Below are 21,370 nucleotides of genomic sequence, written 5' to 3'. Positions count from 1 at the left end.
CAGCTTTCCTGTAGGCCCTTCAGGTACTGGAAGGCTGCTATAAGGTCTCCTCAGGACCTTCTCCAGGCCCATCTTGTGTTCCTCTTTCTGCCTCCTGACCTGTGCTGTCCAGCCCACTCTGTCTGTACATGTTTGCTTTCTGGATGGTTTTGTGTTACCCACCCATCTAGCCATCCCTCCTTAGCCCAGAGATCCTGGCCTGCCACTAGTGCATCAAAAAGTGGATCTTCCCCATTCCCCTTTCTCAGCAGGCCCCTGGTAAACCAGCACCTACTCTCCCTGGCTTCACAGGGGCCTGCCAACAACAGACTGTGTTTCTGGCACTTGAAAAGAGCTGGGACCATCTGCTTCTGCTCTCTGCCGTCACTGTTTGCAGATCTATTTGGGAGCTGATACTACCACCTTGATACATCAGCCTCCTGCCAAGATCTTAGTGAAGAAAGGGGAGCAGCCACTTTCCTTGGGTCAGTTAATGATAGTCACTGCTGCCCTGATGCATTTTGGTTGTGGTGCAGCTTAGACACCAAAGGTGAAAATGGTGCCTTGTTCTCTTGCTGTGTTTGCAGAGACTGTGGTGGGGTCTCTTGCTTGTCCTCTCAAGCTTAGGGTTTGTGCCATGTTAGAGAATGACCCAGAGGCAGCCTCAGCTCTATGCAAGTGGGGAGTTTATTCCTGGGTGTCCATCTACAGCTGGATAATGGGGCAGTGGTTAAAGGAGGTGATCTCAGGAGGATCTGAAGGAACCAACTCTGCTTTTATTTCTGACATCTGCCTACACTTCTGTCCTTACACACCTCCAGGTGTGGAGCCTGGCTCAGCCCACACATGATCCGTACCAGTACTTTGCTAGCTTTTCCAGGCTTGTTTTTCCTAATGAGTGACCTAAATTTCTCCCTTTCTGTAGTGTAAGCTCATTAGCCATTATCCATTTACCATGGCAACAGAGAACAGATTATTCCTTGCCTCTTTGCAACAGCTTTTTATGTATTTGAAAACTTCCTCTCTCTCCTTCACATTTTTCACCAGTTAAGATTAAGTGACCCCATTTCCTTCAGCCTTTGGGGCAGACTGTTTTCCAGCCCTTGCTTTCCTCTGGCCTCCTTTCAATTGCTGTGTGTTTTCTTAGAAGGGCAGTACCCAGACAGGGATGCAGTTGTTCCAGCTGAAGTTTTATCAGCATTGGTTGTCAAATTTCTGTTACCTGTCAGGCTGTCTTCCAGCATGTGTATCCCACTATTGTGTTTGCAATGACATGATTTTAACTCGTTTTTCCCGTCCTTGTCTGCACCACTTTGGTGTAACTCTTGACTCTGCTGAGAGCTTTCCTGGCAGCAGGAGTGACAGCCCAAGTTCACAGAGAGAAATGAGGAGGCACTTGGTGACCTGGTCTTCTATCTACTCCCTTCAGCAGTGCCAAGCCTTGTTACTCCAGCCACCTCCAGCCGCAGGTATGAGGGCAGCCAAGCCCAGTGGGAGAGGTTGGCATGTCTTTCCCTCCACCCATTGACTCAGACAGAGCATCGCTCAGGGAGAGATCACTTTTAATGTTAATATCCCTGTTGCGTTCAGCCTCTACAAAAACTACTGACTGGTCTGTACCAAAGGCTGGCAGGAGCCTCCCTCACACAGGCAGCTGTGCGTGGAGAGGAGGATAGTTTGATGCAGCGTTGAGTGGCACCCCCCAGGGTGGGGGTGAGCTGGGCTCCCTGCCCTGTGCCTAGCAGGGGTTTTGGAGTGCCAGGCTGTGTCAATGGTCAGCGTGCACAAGGCTTTACGAGTGTGTGTGTTGTTGGGCACGGCACAAACGTGTGCTGGGGCCCTGAGCTGCATGTGGCACCCCCCAAATAGCATGTTCTCCTCATGGTGGAGACGACGTCTGTGCAGCACCCAGCACTGAGGAGCTCCAGGCCTCTCTGGGATGGGGATGGTAGATGATGGTAAGGGCAGTTCTGGGTTGGGCCGCCCCTCCCTGCTCTGTCTGCAGGGACACTGTGCCAGACACTTCACCTTCCGTTTTTCCACCTCTTCCTCAAGACCAGATGCTACCAGGGAGCAGCTGGGAAAGGGCCCTTGACTCCATCTAGCTGGTCCGGGATGCCTGGATGGTTCACCCCTGTGGGGGGCACATCCTTTCTCACCTGGGGACGGAGCTCTGCACGAGTCCTGCAGGGAGGGGCGGCACGAGTGGGCAGATGGGCAGGCAGTGAGTGAGTGCAGACCTGCTGCTGTTGAACATGAGCCTCGCAGCAGGAGACCCCCATGCTGCAGACCTGGAAGACACAAGCAAAGCCTGGTGCAGGTGGCCAGAGCTTCTTCCTGACCTGCTGCTACTTAAGCCTGCAGCACCTTCCTAGCTAAGCTCGGGGATATTGGTGCAGACACACATTTCTCGCTGTGTAAACATGAGTTAGGGTCTCACTGCAGTTTTAAGCTATTGCAATGGAGCAACCTCCGGTTTGCTGCAGAAAGAATGTTGCACCAAGAGGCAGATTCCTACCTCCAGTCTGCATGGGCCTCCAGCATTGTGCTCCAGCCACGCTGCTGCTCAGGTGATTAATGGGGCAAGATTGGAGCTGTCCTCTGGCATCTTCTCGCTCTCTGGTGATGGCTGCTGCTTGCGTCCACCTGCAGCAGAAAGGGTGCCAAGGGATGGGTGCTGGGTTCCAAGGGTGCTCAGGGCAGAGGTGCATGGGGTTGGGCCAGGACCAGACAGCTGGCTCTGCCTGAGCTAGCCCTATGTGCAGTTTTGCCTGCTGCTGGAGTGCTGCCAGGGAACTGGGCTGCCCCCTGCTCCAAGCTAGCCCCCGTGCAGGGCGTTCCCAGGACAGGGCTTGGGAGGAGCTGATCGGAGTAGCAGGGTGCTGGGGCACAGCTCTCCCTTGGGTGCTTCCTTCCCTGCTCAGTTACTCACTGAGGGATCTCAGCAGCCTCTTGCCCAGTGTCTCCTCGGAGCTGCTTGGTGATGAGCTGGTCCCAGCCTCTCTGCTCGGGGACTCTGCCTCCAGGACGGTGCCGCAGCACTCACTGTCTGCAAAAGCCCAGCCTGGCTGCAGCACCCTGGGGGACTGCAGCCCTCACCACCCCCAGGGTCGTGTCACTGTCCCCCAGCCAGACTCACTCTGCCGCTTGCTGTTCTCCTCGTTATCAGCCAGCTCTTCCTGGATGAAGGGGATACCCTCCATGCGCAGGAACACTGACTCGCTGGGACTACGCGGCCCCTCGGAGCGGCTGCCTGCGGGGACACACGGCAGGCATGGCAGTAGGGCAGGCAGGCACTGTGCCCTGTGGCAGGACACGGGGACGCCTGCTGCAGCAGCAGGACCCTGTGCCAGGGACCCCATGGAGAACAAGAGCCCAGGGAACAGCAATTTACATGCCTGCACACTTGCACCTGAATGCAGAACAGCATCCATGGGTGTGTGTGTGTAAATGCCCACATGCCCCAGGCCACGTGCGGCTGCATCTCTGCCTGTGGCAGGGAAGGAATACTTTTGGGTGACTCACACATTACACTGTTCCTCTCATTCAGGAGGGTGGTGGCATCTTCCTTGGGTGTCTGTGGGGTTCCTCGTGTAGTCAAGGCCTTGGTTGAATCCCTGTCGAAGGCCTCCATGTCAGGGGACTGGGGTGAGCTGTCCATGCGGCTGGCTACCAGTGCGTTGTGGTACTGCTGCCTGGTGACCTGGGCACACAGACACACATGCCTAGTTCAGTGGGCACTGAGCTGCACTGGGACCTCCTGGGTGCTCGATGGCACCAAATTCCTGATCAGAAAGAGTGTGAGACCTCCCCCAGTACCCACCAGGCTCCTGGGGCACAGTGGGGTGAGAGGGTGCCTGGGCAGGGGCGGCCAGGATGGGACAGCCCTTGCCAGCAGCCCAGCCCATACCTTGACAAACTGCACGTCGCAGAGGATGTGCACAGAGTAGTCAGGTGTGTAGATGTTGTTGCTGCTGCTGTGGAGCTGCGTGGTGCTGCCCCCGTAGTCGTTGTGCTCCCGGCTGGGGGACTCGGAGCGGTTGAGCCCGCTGCACCGTGATGGTGACCTGTTCACTGTGGGAGGGGATGGCAGAGAGGCAAACACTCGTGGTGCTGCTTGGGTTCCCAGCCAGCACAGGGCCAGACTGGTCACCTTGAGTGGCTGTGTCCCATGGACAATGGGGCTGGCAGTGGCCCTACAGAGGACCTCCAGTGGGGTCCTCCTTGGTGCATGCTGGTGGTGGAGACTCTGTGCCATGCTGGTCCCCAAACCAAGGGATCAGGCAGGCAGGCATCTGATGCAGCACAGGCAGCAGAGGTTAGGGCTGCTGTCTGCCTGTCACACTGACTGACTGATGGTCTGCTAACACAGGCATTATGCATGGCCTTTGGCACAAGTTCTCCTGGTTGCAGCTGGCAGCCCATGGGGATTTACTTAACCTGCCTCGAGGGCATGCTCCTGTCCACCCCAACTCTGACAGAACAGGAGCAGAGACTGCCACAGCAAGCTGGCCCATCCCTCATGTTGACTGATAGCTTCTGACATGCGGCATGATGGACTTGTCTGGTCAGTGATTTATTAGGGAACAAAGGCAGCTTGTTCCTTGCATAGGTGATATCAACATCATGCAGACTTTGCTCTGCTGCTAAAACAGTTACATTATTACCTGGATTGTCAGAATGCAAGGGAAGCAGGGCAGCATGCACGAAAGGCTGTGAGTCATCAAGCAGCAAGTAGCAAAACAACCAAAGCACTGAGTCCAGGAAGTTACAGAAACTGCATGCTAAAGGTATTCATGGTTCCCCCTTGTCCCTATCCCATTCTTCCTGGGATTTGCATCATACTGGGGAGGCTGCAGCAGGTCTCCCATCCTGGTCTGCCACCTCTGCTCCAACCAGTGAGGGGCTGCCCAGTGTGCGATGCTGTGAGTGCTCCTCTCCTGGCACTGCCTGGCATGCAGGGTGGAGGGGGCTTGGTGCACTGTGCACAGGGAGCTGGAAAGAGCCTGGCACATGCAGAGGTCATTGCTCAAAGTCATGCCCTGTTACCTGGAGAGCCAGCCAGGGACTCTCCTCTGCTGAAGGCAAAGGTACGGGACACTGAGACGGGCACTGCAGAGAGAGAGAGACAAAGGAAGGAGGGGATAGGGGAAGGTGAGAGACAGAGGTAAGGGTGGGGAACAGACCAAGAGGAAGAATGAAAAAAAAGGTTCACATGCCAGCAGCCCCAGGCTGGGCTCCCACAACTGCCTCCAGTATCCCTTCCCACCCCAACACGCTCCTGCTTCTGCTACAGGGAGGTGCTCACCAGCCCTGGGGACAGAGACACCAGCAGGGACAGAGCTTGAATGGTGTAAATCAACAGGCTGCTCTGTGATGAGGTAACAGGAGGTGGGGCTGGGGTGGACCAGTTCTTGCCAGGCCTGTCTGCAGAGCCACACATGTATCCAGAGCCTCAGTGTGGGCAGAAAGCATTTTCCTCACATCAGCTGAGTACTGGCACCCTGCTCCAGCCCTTTGCCAGCCACTACCAAGAGAAGGGATTTTGTGGTCAGCTTGTGCCACCTGGGAGATGGGCAGAAGCCTAACCAAGTCTCATGCCACCACACAGGTGGCAAAGGGGGCATGTGCTTTGCAATAGCCCCTGCCTCCACATAACCCTACAGTTGCAGGCAGGGGCTGGCAGAAGTCCCTTAGCATGATGCAAAGCAAATGCATTTGTCCCAGGCTGCCTGCAGCTCCTGACAAGACCCTGGGTCTCAACAGACTTGGGGTGATGCCAAGAAGAGCCACCCACCAGGATATGCACCATGTGGGAACTGCAAGGAGCCAGGACCCCGCATCCAGGGCTGCCTGACCCATTGCCACAGAGAGGGTGAATCACAGGCCATTCATTCACCTTCCACACTTTATTGCCATGATTACAGTAGCAGTGGGAGGTGTTGACTCTCCCTGTGACTTGCTGCCTGCAAGGAGCTGCCCTCCACAGCCTCCCTGAGGTCCATGGAGGAGCGTGGAGAAAGACCAGTACACAGCATGAGCGATGCACTTGCTAACACCTCCTGATGCCCTATCTTTGCTCTCCTCCCTGGCAGCAGGAGATGTGAGCCTGCTGCGTGTCAGTCCCCTCCTCCAGCCACTACCATGCTTCCCCCAGCTGTCAGCCCTCCTGCCCAAGGTGTGCTGCGCTCTCTCCAGCCACCGTGCCCACAGCATGGCTGCAGCGCTCTAGAAACTGCCTATTGCCTATGTGATTAATATTTTTAAATTGCTTCAGTGGTAAAACCCCCAGGAATTTAACTTGCAGCCCCCTCCTTCCAATCTCCCTGCTCCTTCCCCTGTAACTCCTGTTCCTGGATCCTCGCTGGATCAAAACATTCTGCAAATACAAGTCCAAACAAATGCACCAGCACAAAAGGCTGCCCAGAACAACCTCATCTGGCTGGGAGCAAAGGACAGGTTGATAACCACTGGCACTTGCTCCCTGCTCTTGCCACCCAACCCTCCTGCAGCAGGGCTGGCCATGCTGGGTCTCTGCCACCACACTACTGCCCTGGCTGCCAATGTCAAAGATTGCCTGGTCATTAAAAAGTTGTGTAACTACAGTTAATAACAAACTGTTAAATGTCAAGGGTTAAGGTCTGAATTATCCACTGTGACACGCTACTCTCGCTCATTTCTGCTGCGCTTTGCTTCAAGGAGGCGGGAGATTGAGCCTAACACCCTGCAACCTCTGCTGCCTCCCAGCTGGCCTCTCCGCTGGCCAGGGCTGTGGCATCACACATGTGATACACACGTGTCCTGTGGCTGGCAGGGGTGGCCGGATGGCAGAAAACATCAGGTGACACAGCATCACGCACGAGAATGGGGAGCAACGCAGCCCCGAGCGGCAGCCCCGTGTGCGCCATGGACACGAGCCAGCCTTTTGAATGGAAGCAAAGCAGGCAGAAAGAAACAGGTGAACCCTAGAGCTGCACACACAGTAGGATCCACAGAAGTGACAGTCACCTGCCCCAATGGACTCTCCCTCTTCTCTCCATGATGTCCCACCCTACACCTCCCTAAAGGCTGAACTTAGAAGGTTCTTGTTTTGATTAGGCACCCAGAGCATCCTTGGCTTACCATCTGCAGTGCAGATCCAAGTGCAACATCTGGGGTTTGGGATGAGGGATGCGCCAGACTAGAGGTGGGTAGCACCTCTACCTGCTCCCAAGCCACCAGGCACAAAATATTTGCAGGGGTGATCAGCAAAGAAGGGGAGGGCTCACCACCTCCTCTGATCAGAACTCCCTCTTAACTCACATAAGCAGGGAATCTGCTCAGTAACCCACCAGCTCTGCAAGCAGGGAATTTACTAGGACTGGGCATCTGCTTTTAACTCAGACAATTTCCTTATTAATGCTACTAAAGCTATTAATGTAATTAATACACTACCACATGTGAATGGCTCACAGGTAAACTGACCCATCTCTGCAGCTCCCAAGGAGCTCCCATTCCCCTGGCATGGGACCCACGTTCAGGTCATGCTTCAAGCCTTAGGAACATGAACAGGTGCAAAGATGTTAGGCTGAGACCCAGATGTAGCTGAAGTTGCAGGGTTTAATGCTGCCATCCACATGGGCACCCTCCTGTACATGGACAATGTCCCTTGCAGTGCCAGCCATGTTGGGATCCACCTGCATGGCTGAAACCAAAGGGACCTCAAAGTTCCTTTGTGGGGACTTGGCTGCACCAGCAGCACACTGTTTCTCCACTGAGCTTTTTAATAGGGGGTGACCTTGAGGCAGGGCCCAAGCTGCTCTTTGCAGGTGCAAACCCACCCCTCCTCCAGCCAGCCGGTGCTGTGGAGTAGAGGTTTTAGAGCCCCAGCATGCCCCAAAATACTTACACAGGAAGGAGGATCCAGCCAGGCTGCCCACTTTTCGCATGTCATTATCTGAAATGACAGTTGGAGGTGTAGGAATCACAGAGAAAGGGCTCTTGCCTGCCCAGTGTGCCCCACAGCAGCGTCACCCCATCCCATGGCCAGCCCATTCTCCTGGCCACCAGCTGGCTTATCCCCCACGGAGGCTGCCAAAGTGAAGGCAGTGCCAGAGGGAGCCCACAGGGCCCTTACCTGAGGAGACAACAGCCATGATGGCAGGGACACCATAGTAGGTGAATGCCCCATTTTCAAACCGCAGCCCTTCCTTGCCAACCTCCACCTCCACTTTCCCCTGGAAGGAGAAGTAAAACCCGCTCAGACAGGCACCCTGTGCTCCTGACCACCAACCCACCCAGGGCTGCAGGGACGCTTGCCACTCCATACAAGACGACTGACATCTCTGCTGGCAGCAGCAGCCCAGAGCAGCAAGGAGAAACAGGCCACCCCCTGCCACCCTCTGCAGGCACCTGCAGGATGAGGACAAAGTAGTCGACAGGGCGGTTGCGCTGGTAGAGGTAATGCTCCGCTGCCTTCTTGTTCTTGCGGTCATACTTGAGCTCCTGGATGACACTGGGGTGTTTCAGGAGCCGCAGCAGGATCTTCTCAGAGAGGTAGGGGGACTTGAAAGGCTCTACTTCTAGAGAGAAGGTAACACATGCTTGCTCAGCCGGGCTGGGGCTGCCAGGAACCCCTGATCCTCTGAGCTGCACAGAGCCCCTTCCCACAGCCTTGGCATCCCACTGCATGGAGGGGGGCCAAACACAAACCCATAATGGTGGAGCAGCAGATGCTCTGGGTGAGGGTCCAGGAAGAGGGAAACTGCATGCTGGGGGGAAGCCTGACCCAGGAAAAGCTCAGGGATGCCATGAAGAGCTGGCACTGCTGCAGGGAGACGCAGGACATGCACAAGGGCAAGGGTACCTGTTGCCATGAACCGGTGGGTAGCTAGAAGGAGCTGCGGGGAGATCTTCACCTTCATCTCACTGTCTGAGAGCCTGAAGATGGAGAAGTCCTGGGGCTTGCGTCCCCGGTGGGGCACCCGCTCCTTCTTCCGATTGTCCGCTGTGGGGCAGAGAGCAGAGTAGTTGTCCGACTGCAACAGCCACAAACCCACTGCAGCTGCAGGGCCCCATACCACATGCACACTTACAGAGAGGCATGTCTTGCTGCACCCTAAAGCAGGGCTGCTGTGGAGCAGCAGCTGAAGCAGCAGGGTGCACAAAACATGCTGTGCATCACAGCCTTGGGAGCAGCTCCCTGGGGAGGGAGATGGTAGTGAAGGAACAATCCAGGGTTGCCCTGGCTGGATGCATCACCCAGAGATGGAAAGGAGCTTGGGAACCACCCATGGGCACTTCATACCCAACACACCTGTCCCTGGGTCAGGCCCTGCCCTGCTGGTTCTTCTCTGTCTCAAGCATTCAAGATTCCCTGTCATCTGAGCAGCATTGCTCCATCATTATTGTCTCTCCCACCATGACTGTAAATTGCTCTGGGAAAGGACCACAATTTGCTGTGGCCTATTTCCTACCCACATGTCTGTCTGTCTGGTGGGGTCCCACCCTGGCTCCTGCAACCGCAGTAGCTGCTCTGGGACACTAACTGTACAGGTCCGTCTCATCCAGGATCTCGGACTTGATGATCTCCTCAATGACATCCTCCAGGGTGACAATGCCCATCACCTCGTAGAACGGGTCTCCTTCCCCTTCGTTGTTCACCCGCTGCACAATGGCCAGGTGGGACTTTCCTGTGGGGGGAGAGCAGAGCGGCAGTGAGACCCCCAACCCTGGCAAGATGGGTCCCCAGCATGGTGGGCTGGCAGCAGGACGGGGCTGAGTGGGAGGCACAGATCACAGCCAGACCTCTGAAGCAGCCACTATTGCCCAAGCCCACCCCAACTGCGCTAACCCAAGGGGCAGGGCTGGACAGAGTCCAGACTAACAGGACTGCTACTCCCTGGGCTGATTTCTAGGTGTCATAGGACTCCGTCTCACTCTTTTTTGGGACTACTTGCTTTCTTTACCCAGGCAATCTGCTGTGAGTCACTCCATTTAGCTCTTCAACAGCCTCCTGTGTAGAACTGAAGTGCACATTATACCAGCTGCTTCTTGTTTACTCTCGGCTTCATTGGCACGAGGCAACTCGAACAGAGCAATGAGCCAGTGCTCTCCAGCACAGAAATGTGAGCGTGTCCTTGGGTTCTACTGGCTTCCCTCATTCTCCTGGTGTTTTCTCACTCTGTTGTTAATTATCTTTCCTATCAAATTGCCAGGAACAGCTCCCCACATCTTTCTATCCATCACCGTCTGGACTGATCCTAAAGCTTTTCTTAAAATATGGGCAAAGCCTCCAGCTCCTCAGAACAGCAGCTGGTTTTAATGCAGAAATGCATATGTTTGTTTGCAACTTTCAGCCCAGCTCCTGCAGAACTCTTGGGTGAACCATCTGGATGTGAAGGCTAAACACTTTTCAAGCCATTGCCTTGCACCTGAATGTCTTCTCCAAACCCTGTCCCTGACAGCACCTCCTCCCTGTTACCTTAAACAAGCCAACTGAGTCCAGGACCCTCCTTCAGCTGCAATGACAGTGACTCCTACTCTGAAGTTGCAGTGTTTCCCAATCACAGTCTCAGCTTCCTCACTTGTCCCCAGTAAGCTAGCAGCTCTGCTGACACATTCTCAGGCTACTTACTTTTGGCATACTTGAAATACCACTGTTTTCTCATGTCCAGCTCTCTACAAGCTGTTTTAACTTCTCTGTCTTCTCCCTTCCTTTATTGTCACTCTGATTTATGCTCCTGCTCAGCAGTTTGACCAGAACCCAACTTCGAAGCCACAAACAACTTCTGGGTTTCTAGCTCCAATGTATTCTTGGACCTGTCAATGAACAGCACTGTTTCCTTACTGCCCCCGTGGCTCTTACACTGCTCAGCAGCGCACGCAGGTCTGAACCTCTAGTTTTACTTAAAATGTTTAAAATGTCCTTCACTGGCATCACTGCCAACAACTCCATCTCCCTCGGTTTGCCTGGCAACCTGGAGTCTCCTGTTGCAATGCCTGCACCAGCCCAACTGTACCCTGGGCATTGCAGGGAACTCAGGAAGCTGCAAGCATTATTTTCTCCACAGGCTTGGTGCAGCATTAGTCACCCCAAAGGGGGCATGTCCTTCCACTATGCAGCTGTCTCTGCATCTGCTTCTCCCATAAAGTTTCCCCAACAAACCTGCCTGCTGCTCTGAGTGAAGGGATGTGAAAAGCATTTATGCATAAAGATGGAATAGGGGTGGGCTCCTGCCTGCTGCACAGCTCCCTCCTTGCCCACTGGGGCCTTCTGGCTCATTCCTGCAGTGGGACAGGGACAAGCGCATCCAGGGCATCCCAGCAGTCCCACCAAACATGGCTTGCTGGGGATCATGCGACCTCCAAATAACCCTGCCCCGGATGTGAGATGAACAAATGATATTTCTCAGCTGAAGATCAGCACTATACATTTCTCACAGCAAAGCTTGGGCATTTTCCACAGTATAAATTCCCTCCTCCTCATACCAAGCTTTTATTGCAGGATTTCAGACAGCAGCTCACTGCCTCCCACGCCTACAGAATTAGAAACGAGAACATAACATCACAGCAAGTAGCACCAAGATGCATTTAAAAAAAAAAAACAATTTTTAAAGAGAACCAAAGTGCCTTGGGGCACTGAAAATACAACACGTTTTTTGGATGGGGCTATTTCTTACACAGATTGGTGCATCTTGTCTGCCCATTGGGTAATAAAGCAAAAGGACTTGAGACTTAAAAAGAAAAAAGCAGCAGAGTTGGCCAAAAGACAGAAGCAACAGCTATGTTTCATCTTAGCAAAGTCCAGCTTTTGAAAATGTCTCCTTTGCCAAACTCTGCTCCCAAACACTGGGGCCATCTGGTCTCCTACAAGTCCTTGGGTGAGCAAGGAGAGGGGAGAAGTTATTTCTTTTGGCTGAAAGCTTGTTGTTAATGACATTTACGTGCAACCCAAAACCACCAAGCCCTTACAAAAAGCTTAGGTACTACTTAAAGGCAGTCAGAGAGTAATGGAGGCAATTCTTTTTTTGGCTAAACACCTACATTGACACTGTAATTTACTCTAGAGCAGCCTCAGAGAAATGCGATTCCAGATTCATGTTCACATAGCGGCAAATGAGATTATTTAGAAATAACCCAGCACTGTTATCCTGGAAAGAGACCCACGGTTTCACTGCTCTGGGGGCAGAGCCAGAAGGGCTGTTAGAATGCTCAAGAGTTCTTTATTTTCACAGAAAATAAACACTTATAGTCAGGATATAAACCCCCAGGTTTAGGTTTCCAGGCTAACACCCACATTAGAGATGGAGCAGGTACCCAGCAGTGGAAAATCACAGCAATTCATGTGGCTGCTCCTGGCCCACACCAAGCAAGCTGACCCTAGTCCCTGCCCAGCCAGCTGATACCTGTACTACAAACCTTCAAAATCCACACCCAGCCCTGGCAGAGCTGGAGCAAATAACTGTTCCTCCCAGCTGGCCAGCCTGGGAGAGAGCTCACTTGCCCTGAATTCCCACCTGAGGGATATGAGATCATTTGCAAAGCCCTGCCCCACAACCCAGCTGGATCCTGTGTCTCCTCCCATCACCTTTTTAACAAACCTTATAAATTTGGCAGCAGTTGTAGAGATGCCCTGGGTATATGGTCATGGCTTGTTCCCTCATGGGCTGGGGGTGCTTCCAAGCTTGCCTGTACCCCCTTTTCCAGCTGTGGGAGATGCTACGCTTGCGCAGAGGAAAAGCAGTGGCTTTTGTAGCAGGTATGAGGGCAGAACTTGGGCAATTTTATGAGCTGGAGGCAATGTGCAGACCTGGGGACATCAGAGGGGCCAGATTCTCTTCTCCAGCTGTAACCCTGCAGGTCTGCCTCAAGAGAGAGGGATAAATCACTTACACAAAATCCCAAACTTGATCTAAACCAGCTTTAAGATCTGTAAAACTGATTCCAAAAACTGTGGTATTGTAACCTCTGCTTGATAGCTCAAATGAAATGAATTATAAGGGTGAGCTGCTTCCCCACTAGCAAGCTGTCACACGTGAATTTTACAGGGCTATCGCTGATGCAGGAGAGCACAGTGAAATGCTTGAGAATCAAAGCCTTGGTTCGGCAAATGCTAGAACAAATGGGTAATTAACTTTACTTGTGCAAATAGCTTGACTGGCCTCTGCAGGACTGCTCTCACACAGGAAGTCTATAGGTGATTAAGTGTCTGCTCAGCATGGGATACAACTGTACTAAATTCTTTATGAGCTACACGAAATCTGCTCCTTTCAAACAACAGCTTCAGTAGAAAGTTAATGCCTCAAAATGCTAAATTACAGACCTAATATAAACAGCTGAAAGCTTCCGGATGGAGCAAGCATCTGAATAGATAACTGAAGCTTTTATGCCCATTTTTAGGAGCCTTGTTTTTCATAGGTACCTAAATGACCTTGGGCTCACAGATCCACCTTAAAGTGTTCTCCCCAATGGGAGAACACAGTCTGAACACATGGAAATGCCTTTACTTGTGGGAAAGAAAGTGCTGTTGGCTGAAAATGTAGCTCAGACTATCTACTTATCAATTTTTATGTAGGTGCTCTGCCAGAGGAATGTTAAAGATGCTTCAGCCTTGTTTCTCATTCCATAGGATAAGCATTCTGAGCATGAAATTTATTTTCATAAATTTTATTGTAAGATCTGAAGCTGTTACTAGGAGATCAAAAGTACAGGCACAAGCCATAAAGAATTTACAGCTACAAAATGGAAGGAAAAAAAAAAGTAACTGGTAAGTAAGGTTGATTTGTGAAACAACCATGATGTAACTGAAATCTGTTTTCTGTGTGCTTTTCATCAGAGCTTTTCTATGGGCCAAGGGGCTGCCACCATCTCTGCACTCCCTTGCAGACCTGTATCTGAAGTATGTGGGAACCCTGACCCAAACTTCTCGAACTAGAAACGTGTGTGTGAGTGTTCTTGTTACTCCAACTCTGCACCAACAGTGAAAATACATGCTTGAGGAGTTACACCTAGAGGCAATGCACATCTACACCTAAACCCAGGGGAAATAGCCAGGAGGGCTGTGGGGTACCCAGCTCTATGGGGAACCAGAGCTATGCAAAGGGAAAATTAACTCCTAATCTAATCCAGACCTTCTGCAGAGATTAGAATACATATGCTTACATTTCTCTCTAGGAAAGCATAAAAGATTTTCTCAAACTCTGCTTTGATGCTTTTCCTAATCCTAAGGAATAGTGAGGGAAAGATGGGAGTATCTGCAATAGCTGATGTATTACTGTTGACAAAACAGATTGGGAGAGTAAGGGGGAGATTAGAGGGGCACTGAGTCTCATCTTCCATCTGCTGTACAACAGGGCTCTGATCTCCTGGGTATGACACTGCCTACCTAGAAATGGTGGGTCTCTTTGCATGTGACTTGGAGCCTAAGGAAGCCTACAAGGATGCTGAGGCTTTCTGAAGCTAAAAGCTAGATGTCTCCAAAAAGCCAATACAAAACTGTTTTCATTGCTGGATTCATTCCCACAGCTCAGTCTGAAGGTGCCTTTGACAGGTTCCAGAAGGGAGATGCCCAGCTGGGTGCCCTTTCCCCTGAGGACACAGCTCCCCTCTTGCTTTGTAGAACATCCCCCTGAAGCAGACCTGCTCCTGGGCTTGCTGGGCAGGGTAAAGCAGCCTGGGGTTCACACAGTAGAAAGCACCGTTTTGCAGGGAAAGCAAAGTAACATCTCGGGCAGAGTTGCAGTGTAAGTGAAAACATCTTTTGTGTATTGGCACCTCACCCACTCTCAGCCTGGCAACTGCCCTTGAGGGCACACGTATGGGACAGTCCCCAGATAACAACCGGCTCCTTAACCCATATAAACTGGCACAGAGGTCATTGTTTCAGCCCATCTAGAGGCCCAAAATGGTGGCTATCACACTTGCAGAAATATCTTGAAGGCTAGTTTAAATTTCAAGCCATGCTTTGTGCTTGCAATGCTTGCAGGCTCAGAAGAAGGCCTGTAAGAAAAGCAGATGGAATGGTACTGATCCCAGCTCCTGGCAAGTGTAAACACCTTCTCCAGCTACATTCTATTTGTAGATGTCTAACAAACTGTGGAGTATTTTGAAAAGCAAAGACAGAGACTCTAGGTCAGAACTGTCCTTTACAGGACAGGCTGTTTTCCCTGCTCAGCCAGGAAGTTTGGTTTTGGAAAGTTTACTTTTAGTAACTTTCAAAAGATGCCAGACCACGAAAGTGTAATTTGAGCTGCACCTCAGCCTCTGCCCTGCCACAGGAAAATGAATGTAAAAGCAAATTGCCACCATTTATCTGATAGAGGAAGGTTATTTGCTGAAAATGCTACTGCTATATATGTACCTACTGAATAATTAGTCAACAAATTCCATAAATTATTTGAGCAATGGGACAAGGCTATGAATTCCCAAAGGCACCTACAGAACAAAGTGGTGGACCTCGAAGAAGATCTCCCCAGGAGGAGTGATATCACAGGACTGATGTTGCAGCACACATTGCTTCAGTTAGCTTCTAGGGATGGAGGCGAAACAGACTGTATCACCCACAGCATTTCACACTGAATGGCTGCCTAAACCTTTCCTCCTAGCTCCATATTCCCAAGGTGAAGTTTATTCTCCTGTGACCTCATCTGCCCCTCTACATTACTTTAGCTTTCTAAATATGATGCAGTTATTTCAGGCTTGCCTGAAAAGATGGCAAACTGGGTATCCAGGCTTCATTATTGAGTTCATTTCACTCAGTTTTGATGAGGAAATCAATTGCACAAGCAATTCCTGCCTTCGGCTGGACCTGCCTCACTGCTGTAATGTTGTTTTTCAATCTGGTTTTAGGATCTGCCCTCCTGTTTTGGGCTGAGGGTTGAAGTCCAAGCTATCTGCTTGCATGCCAGCCCCCCTCCGTGTGGCTGTTTGCAGCCTTCTCTGGGTTTTTCCCAGCTCCCATTGGCACTCCAAATGTAACCATATTTCTCCAGGAATTAGTGCCAAGAGACACTGAACGATGCCAGCAGCAGCAGGCTTGTGAAGAGTTCAATCAGTTCAGCTGTGATGGGGCAGGGGCCTGGTTTTGTCAGCCAGGAGATCATAGCTACTTTTGGATGGCATAACCACACTGGGCCACTTGCTCCCTAGGAGCTCCTGAAGCAAATGCTATTATTTTCATACAATTTAGATGTTTTGGCAAGCTGATGCTAAGTAAGTGCCTTTCCCCAAGTCCATGGAGAGTAATCCCATCTGCACAGGGTCCTGCTGAGGGGTGATTTGTGACTCCTCTCCTTGAGATTAAACTCAAGTCAAACATCACTGCATCTTACTGGAACTGAGCTCAAACAAGGTTAGGGGGGAGCGTGCCTAGAAACCAATGAAGGAAAACTTCCCTTCAAACCCTGCTACAAAAGAAGGAAAACAAGCTGATCATCTCCGTAACTAGGATAGAACAATGAGAGAAAAGAAATACATCAAGTAAACAAGCATAACACAGTATGATGCCAGTGAGTAGGAGGAGAGGCATAAAACAGAAAGTGCTGCCGGAGGTGTGAGCAAGAGTCCCAAAGTGCTGTATATAGTCATCCCCTGACATTTTCAGTAAGAATGAACAAATGTTTGTGTACTGTGGCAAGGAGCTCTCGCACTGAAATTGTTACTTATACATTATGCAGAAAAAATGATACTATGGGCACAGTGGATGGGGCAGAACATGAATCATTAGTGAAAATTATCAGAAGTATACACTGCTATCCAGGGAAGAAAGATATAAAATGTGGTATCTTGTATAAATACTGTAATAATGAAAAGAAATAATGGATACAAAAGCTGCTTGTGTTTATCTTAAGGGAAGGAAAAAAAAGCTGGCAAGGTCTCACTGGCGTTTTGTCAGAGACCTAAGGACATGGAGATGGCTTTGAATGATCATCCTTACCAGAGACTTTTAATTTCCCAGAAAGAGCTTGGGCCCTATCAATGGGAGCATTTAGTGTCCTGCAGGTACCTTGCATGTGCAAAGTGATTAATGCCTTCATTAAGCACTCACTGAACCAACAAGCAATCAGCTTGCTCTCTAATTAGTAGAGGTGTCACACAAGACCTAGCCATGGAAAGCAACCTTGATTGGATCAAACAAGATACTTCACCATAATTTAAATGAACAGAGAAAAGGAGACAGTGATGAAGATTCTTAATTACTAATGGGAAATCTTTATTTTAAAAATTAAATAGTCAAGAGAATGGGGATGAAACAGGAGAGGATGGGTTTGAAGGTAGCTGTGAGTGAACGTCTGCGGCAGTGCAGGAGCTGGAATGGGAACCTGTATTTGGAACTGGGAAAAGAGAGTTTAGGAGGGGCTTGGGGCTGGTCTGGGGGGTGGTCATCTACAGAACAGGGTCCAAGGGTGATCAAATGCCTACAAATAGGGGAAAGATAAATCAGAAGAGAACAGCAACACCTGAGGAGAAGAGTATTTGGGCAAAGAGCTGGAACTGCTAAACACCAAGCCGAGTTAGATACTAAGAGAAAAAGCAAGGTTTTTCAGTTATGCAATTTAAAAAACACAAGGAGAAATGAGGTGGGAAAACACATAAGGTTTAGGAAGAGCTCTACACAGAGGCTGTAGCAAAATGGCCCAGAAAGCCATGATGGCAAACACAGGTAAAGGAGGAAGAGCCTGCAGCAAAATGCCAAGAATTTAATGGAGCAAAGCTGAAGAAGGCTGGATAATCCTTATCTGAGATGAGGATGGCCATGTGAAAGTGCAGGGCAGGTAGCAAAGCTTGTTAATGCACCTGTCAGGTTGGGGAGTGACACACAGAAAGCATCTCTGTGTAAGCAGGCAGGAAAGAGCGCAAGCAAAGGGCAGTGAGCTAACCAACCACGAGGCCTTTTCTATAGGTCTGTGGATTCACAGGCTGTAGAACAAATTTGGAGGGGGAAGTAGCTGAATATATAAAAATTTGATAAAGTGCAGGGGAGGCTGATCAAAGGAGCCAAAGCCATCTGACATCTGTGGTAGCACCTGACTCTCTAGACAAGAGAGAGGTAGCAGAGACCTCAGGTGAACTCCAGTAACATTGCAGTATCATGCAGGAAACACAGGTAAGAGGGAACTGCAAAACACATAAGGAATAAGGAAGAGGAAATAAAACTGGCTATGTTAGAAGAGGCATGGTGGAGTGGAACTATACTGCAGCTGATCAAGGTTGAACCCAGAGAGCAATCTTAATGCTTTTGCTAAGTCTTGATATAAAAAACAGGAATTTGCTGATTTGCACCAAGTTGCAACTCTCCAGCTGTGCAGAGAGAGGAGGTGTTGTGTGTCACACAGAACTCCTCTCCCTGTAATCCCAGAAGGTAATGGGGACACAGCTGTGCATCTCAGGAGAGGATGCTAACCTACATATATCTGACAATCCCCTTCCACCCCTCCTCCCAGCTCTAAAAATGAGCACAGAGATGACTCACAGAGAGGCTTTCTCTGTATTTGGGATGGACCAGGTTGGTCTTTCTCACATGATCAGCTCTGCTTGCAGCAGCAGCCCCGGGGAACTGGAGCTGAGTGCCATCCTCAAGCATTACACAATGCAGGATGTCACTGCTGCAGCCATTTCTTACAGACTCGCTCAGCACGGTGTGACGTATTGAGTAACGCGCAGCAAAACCCTGTTCCCAGTGAGGGGAAAAAACACATGCTGTGTGTATTCTCAAGGTATAGTTAATGAAATACAGCTCTCAGCATCTCTAGGGCTGTTGGCAGCTGCTGCGTTATGAATACTGTCACAGCTGCAAAAAGAAGTACAGCTCTTTCTAAGGGTTTTTAGGTTTTTTTCTTTCCTTTAAACCATTTGCACAGAAACACGTTCTAGACCTACTTCTCATGGCTAAGCTGAAAACATGAGAGCTATGTAATGAGATGCAATCTACTGCCACGAACTCCTCTGCACAGAAAAGAGCAGTGAATGCTGCCACGCCTGGGCAGGGTGCGAGGCACGCACCACTCCCATGGTGCCAGAACCCACAGAGACATCAGCCCTGTGGGACAGGCCACCAACCTCTGAAGCCAAAGGTTCTTATAGTCTCCATGACATCACAAGCACAACCAGCACCAGGCCCTTGATCTACCCAGGGCCTGTTCCACCAGGTTCCACCAGGGTCACTGCCACACGAGTGCATGCAGAGCTCAACCCCCCCCCAGCATCCCCGGTACCTGCCGGGCCCTGTCAGGAGGCCATGCGGAGTTGGCCACGAGGGGCTGCTCACCAAGGAACCTTTGGGGGTGTGGAGGGGGCGCAGGGGAAGCTTGGGGGGTGGCGGCCCAGTGGCCTCACCCTTCTTGAATTCCTCAAGCAGCGTGTCGAGGCGCGTGTCATTGAAGACGCAGTGGAGCGGGCGGCGGTAGAAGCGGGTGACAGTCTGCAAGGGGGTGCAGTCATCAGGATCAACGAAGGCCAGGTCCTTGACGAAGAGCAGGTCAACAATGTTGTCCCGCCGGTCACCCTCGTAGACAGGGATGCGAGTGTAGCCGGAGCGGAGGATCTCGGAGACAGTAGCGAAGTCCAGCACAGCATCAGCACGGAGCATGAAGCAGTCGGCCAGCGGCGTCAGCACGTCTTCCACCACCTTGGTGCGCAGCTCCAGCGCGCCCTGCACCATGGCCAGCTCCTCTCGCACCAGGTCGCCGTGGGGTCCAGCAGCGCGCAGCGTCTCCAGCAGCCGCTCCCGCGTGGAGAAGACACTGAGCTCCTGCCTCAGCGCCCAGTCCAGCAGCCGGCTGAGCGGGTAGCAGAGGGGGAAGGCGGCCAGCATCAGCAGCCGGGTGAGGCACAAGGTGCGGGAGGCGATGGCCAGCCCGTGCCGCGAGCAGACGGAGTAGGGCAGCACCTCGCCACCCAGGAATACGGCGGCGGCGCAGAGCAGCACCGGCAGCCAGGGCGCTCCCCGCGGCCCGCCGGCCGCCACCGCCGGCCCGCCGCCGGGCAGCGAGGCGCAGAGCCAGCCGGCCAGCGCCGCGTTGGCCCCCGCCTGCCCCAGCAGCAGCGTGCACAGCAGGTAGGTGCCCCCGCCGCCGCGCACCGCCTGCACCCGCCGCGCCTGCTCCCGCTCGGCGGCCGAGCCGCTATTGCGCAGGACGCGGAGCTCCAGCGGGTCCAGCGAGAGGAGGGAGAGGCGCAGGCCGCTGAACAGCGCCGACAGCCCCAGCAGCAGCAGGGCACCCAGCGCCCGCAGCCAGCCCGCCTCGGGCAGCGGCAGCAGCCAGGCGCCCAGCCCCGGGGCGGCCGGCCGGACCCGCAGCAGGAAGCCGCCCGCCGCCCCGTGGTGCGCCCAGGCCCGCCCGTCCCAGGCGCAGAGCGAGAAGAGCCGCCCGCCCGGCGCCGCCGCCGCCTCGCCCTTCCGCGGCTCCCGCACCCGCACCTCGGCCAGCGCCGAGCCCGCCGCCCCGCCCGAGCGCAGCGGCCCCACCACCTCCACGTCCGAGGCCCAGGCACTGCGCTCCCGGCACCGCTCCGCGGGGCCCCGCGCCGCCTTGCCCCCTCCCGCCGCCGGAGCCGCCTCCTCGATGAAGACTAGTCGCGGCTCCCGCTCCCCCGCCGGCCCGCGGCTGTCGTTGCCTTCGGGCGGTGGCTGGAAGTAGAGGCGCAGGAGGAAGCGGCTTCCCTCCGCCGCCTGCACCGCACCGCCCTCCAGGGACACCCGGCCCGGCGCCGTGTCCTCGGGCCTCAGCCCCAGAAGCCAGGCGGCCCCGGCCGGTGGCCGCGGCGACAGCGAGAAGAAGAGCAGCAGCACGGCGCCCCGGCTCCGGCCCCAGCCGCCGCCGCTGCCGCCGCGCCCCGGGCCCGCCGCCATGCCGCTGCGCCGGCACCGCAGCGCCCGCCCGCCGCACCGGGACTGCAGCGGGGAGCCGGCACGGCACGGCACGGCACGGCGGCACACGTGGGCCGGGGGGGCGGGCAGCCGCCGCGCCACGTGCGACCGGCAGCGGGGCCGCGGCGCCCGGGCGGGAGGGGCCGGCAGAGCTGGGGACCGGGGGGCTGGCCCTCCCGCCCCGCACGGCAGCGTTCTCACGGCGGGCGGCGCCGAGCGCTCACCGCACGTCTGGTGCGGGGCTGCCCTGGAGCGCATCCCCGGGGATGCGGGGCCACCGCCGCCCCCGACAGCTGAAGAGGGTTGCGGGCCCTGAGCAGCCAGCCCGGGCCCAGGCATCCGCACTCGTTCCCGCGTTTGTCCCGGGTGCGGGGCGAGGGCCGGCCGTGCGCTGCGGGTGGGACCTGTACACGCCCGTGCGCTGTGCGGGCAGGGTTCGCCGAAAGGCTTCTGTCCGCAGGCTCGAGGGCTGGGAGTAGCGGTCAGCCTCTCTCTGTTACCTGCTGAGGCCCAATCCTTAGCTTTTCAGTTCAAATTCATCTC

At 53.4% G+C, this 21,370-nt stretch overlaps 1 protein-coding gene across 4 annotated transcripts; it reads right to left on the bottom strand.

The window, feature by feature from the left end:
- Positions 1-325: 325 nt before the first annotated feature.
- On the bottom strand, positions 326-20,876 carry CNNM1 (cyclin and CBS domain divalent metal cation transport mediator 1). 4 transcript variants are annotated; one of them, XM_051616593.1, is made up of 13 exons: positions 19,294-20,876; positions 9,507-9,650; positions 8,825-8,965; positions 8,371-8,540; positions 8,096-8,195; positions 7,868-7,915; positions 5,029-5,091; positions 3,890-4,053; positions 3,505-3,682; positions 3,119-3,232; positions 2,912-3,028; positions 2,498-2,625; positions 327-2,270 (listed from the first exon to the last, which is right to left on the bottom strand). In XM_051616593.1, the coding sequence occupies exons 1-12, from the start codon at positions 20,807-20,809 to the stop codon at positions 2,546-2,548; spliced, it is 2,835 nt and encodes a 944-aa protein (XP_051472553.1). In that variant the 5' UTR covers positions 20,810-20,876; the 3' UTR covers positions 327-2,270; positions 2,498-2,545. The 4 variants fall into 4 exon arrangements, with proteins under 4 accessions (XP_051472556.1, XP_051472553.1, XP_051472554.1 ...); XM_051616594.1 differs by lacking the exon at positions 5,029-5,091; XM_051616595.1 differs by lacking the exon at positions 327-2,270 and having other exon boundaries at positions 2,527-2,625; positions 2,912-3,024.
- Between the last annotated feature and the right edge of the window lie 494 nt (positions 20,877-21,370).

Source organism: Apus apus, chromosome 4 (assembly GCF_020740795.1).
Source record: "Apus apus isolate bApuApu2 chromosome 4, bApuApu2.pri.cur, whole genome shotgun sequence".
NCBI lineage: Eukaryota > Metazoa > Chordata > Aves > Apodiformes > Apodidae > Apus > Apus apus.
The sequence above is the reverse complement of the archived record's forward strand: the minus strand, read 5'-3'. Positions and strand labels throughout refer to the sequence as shown.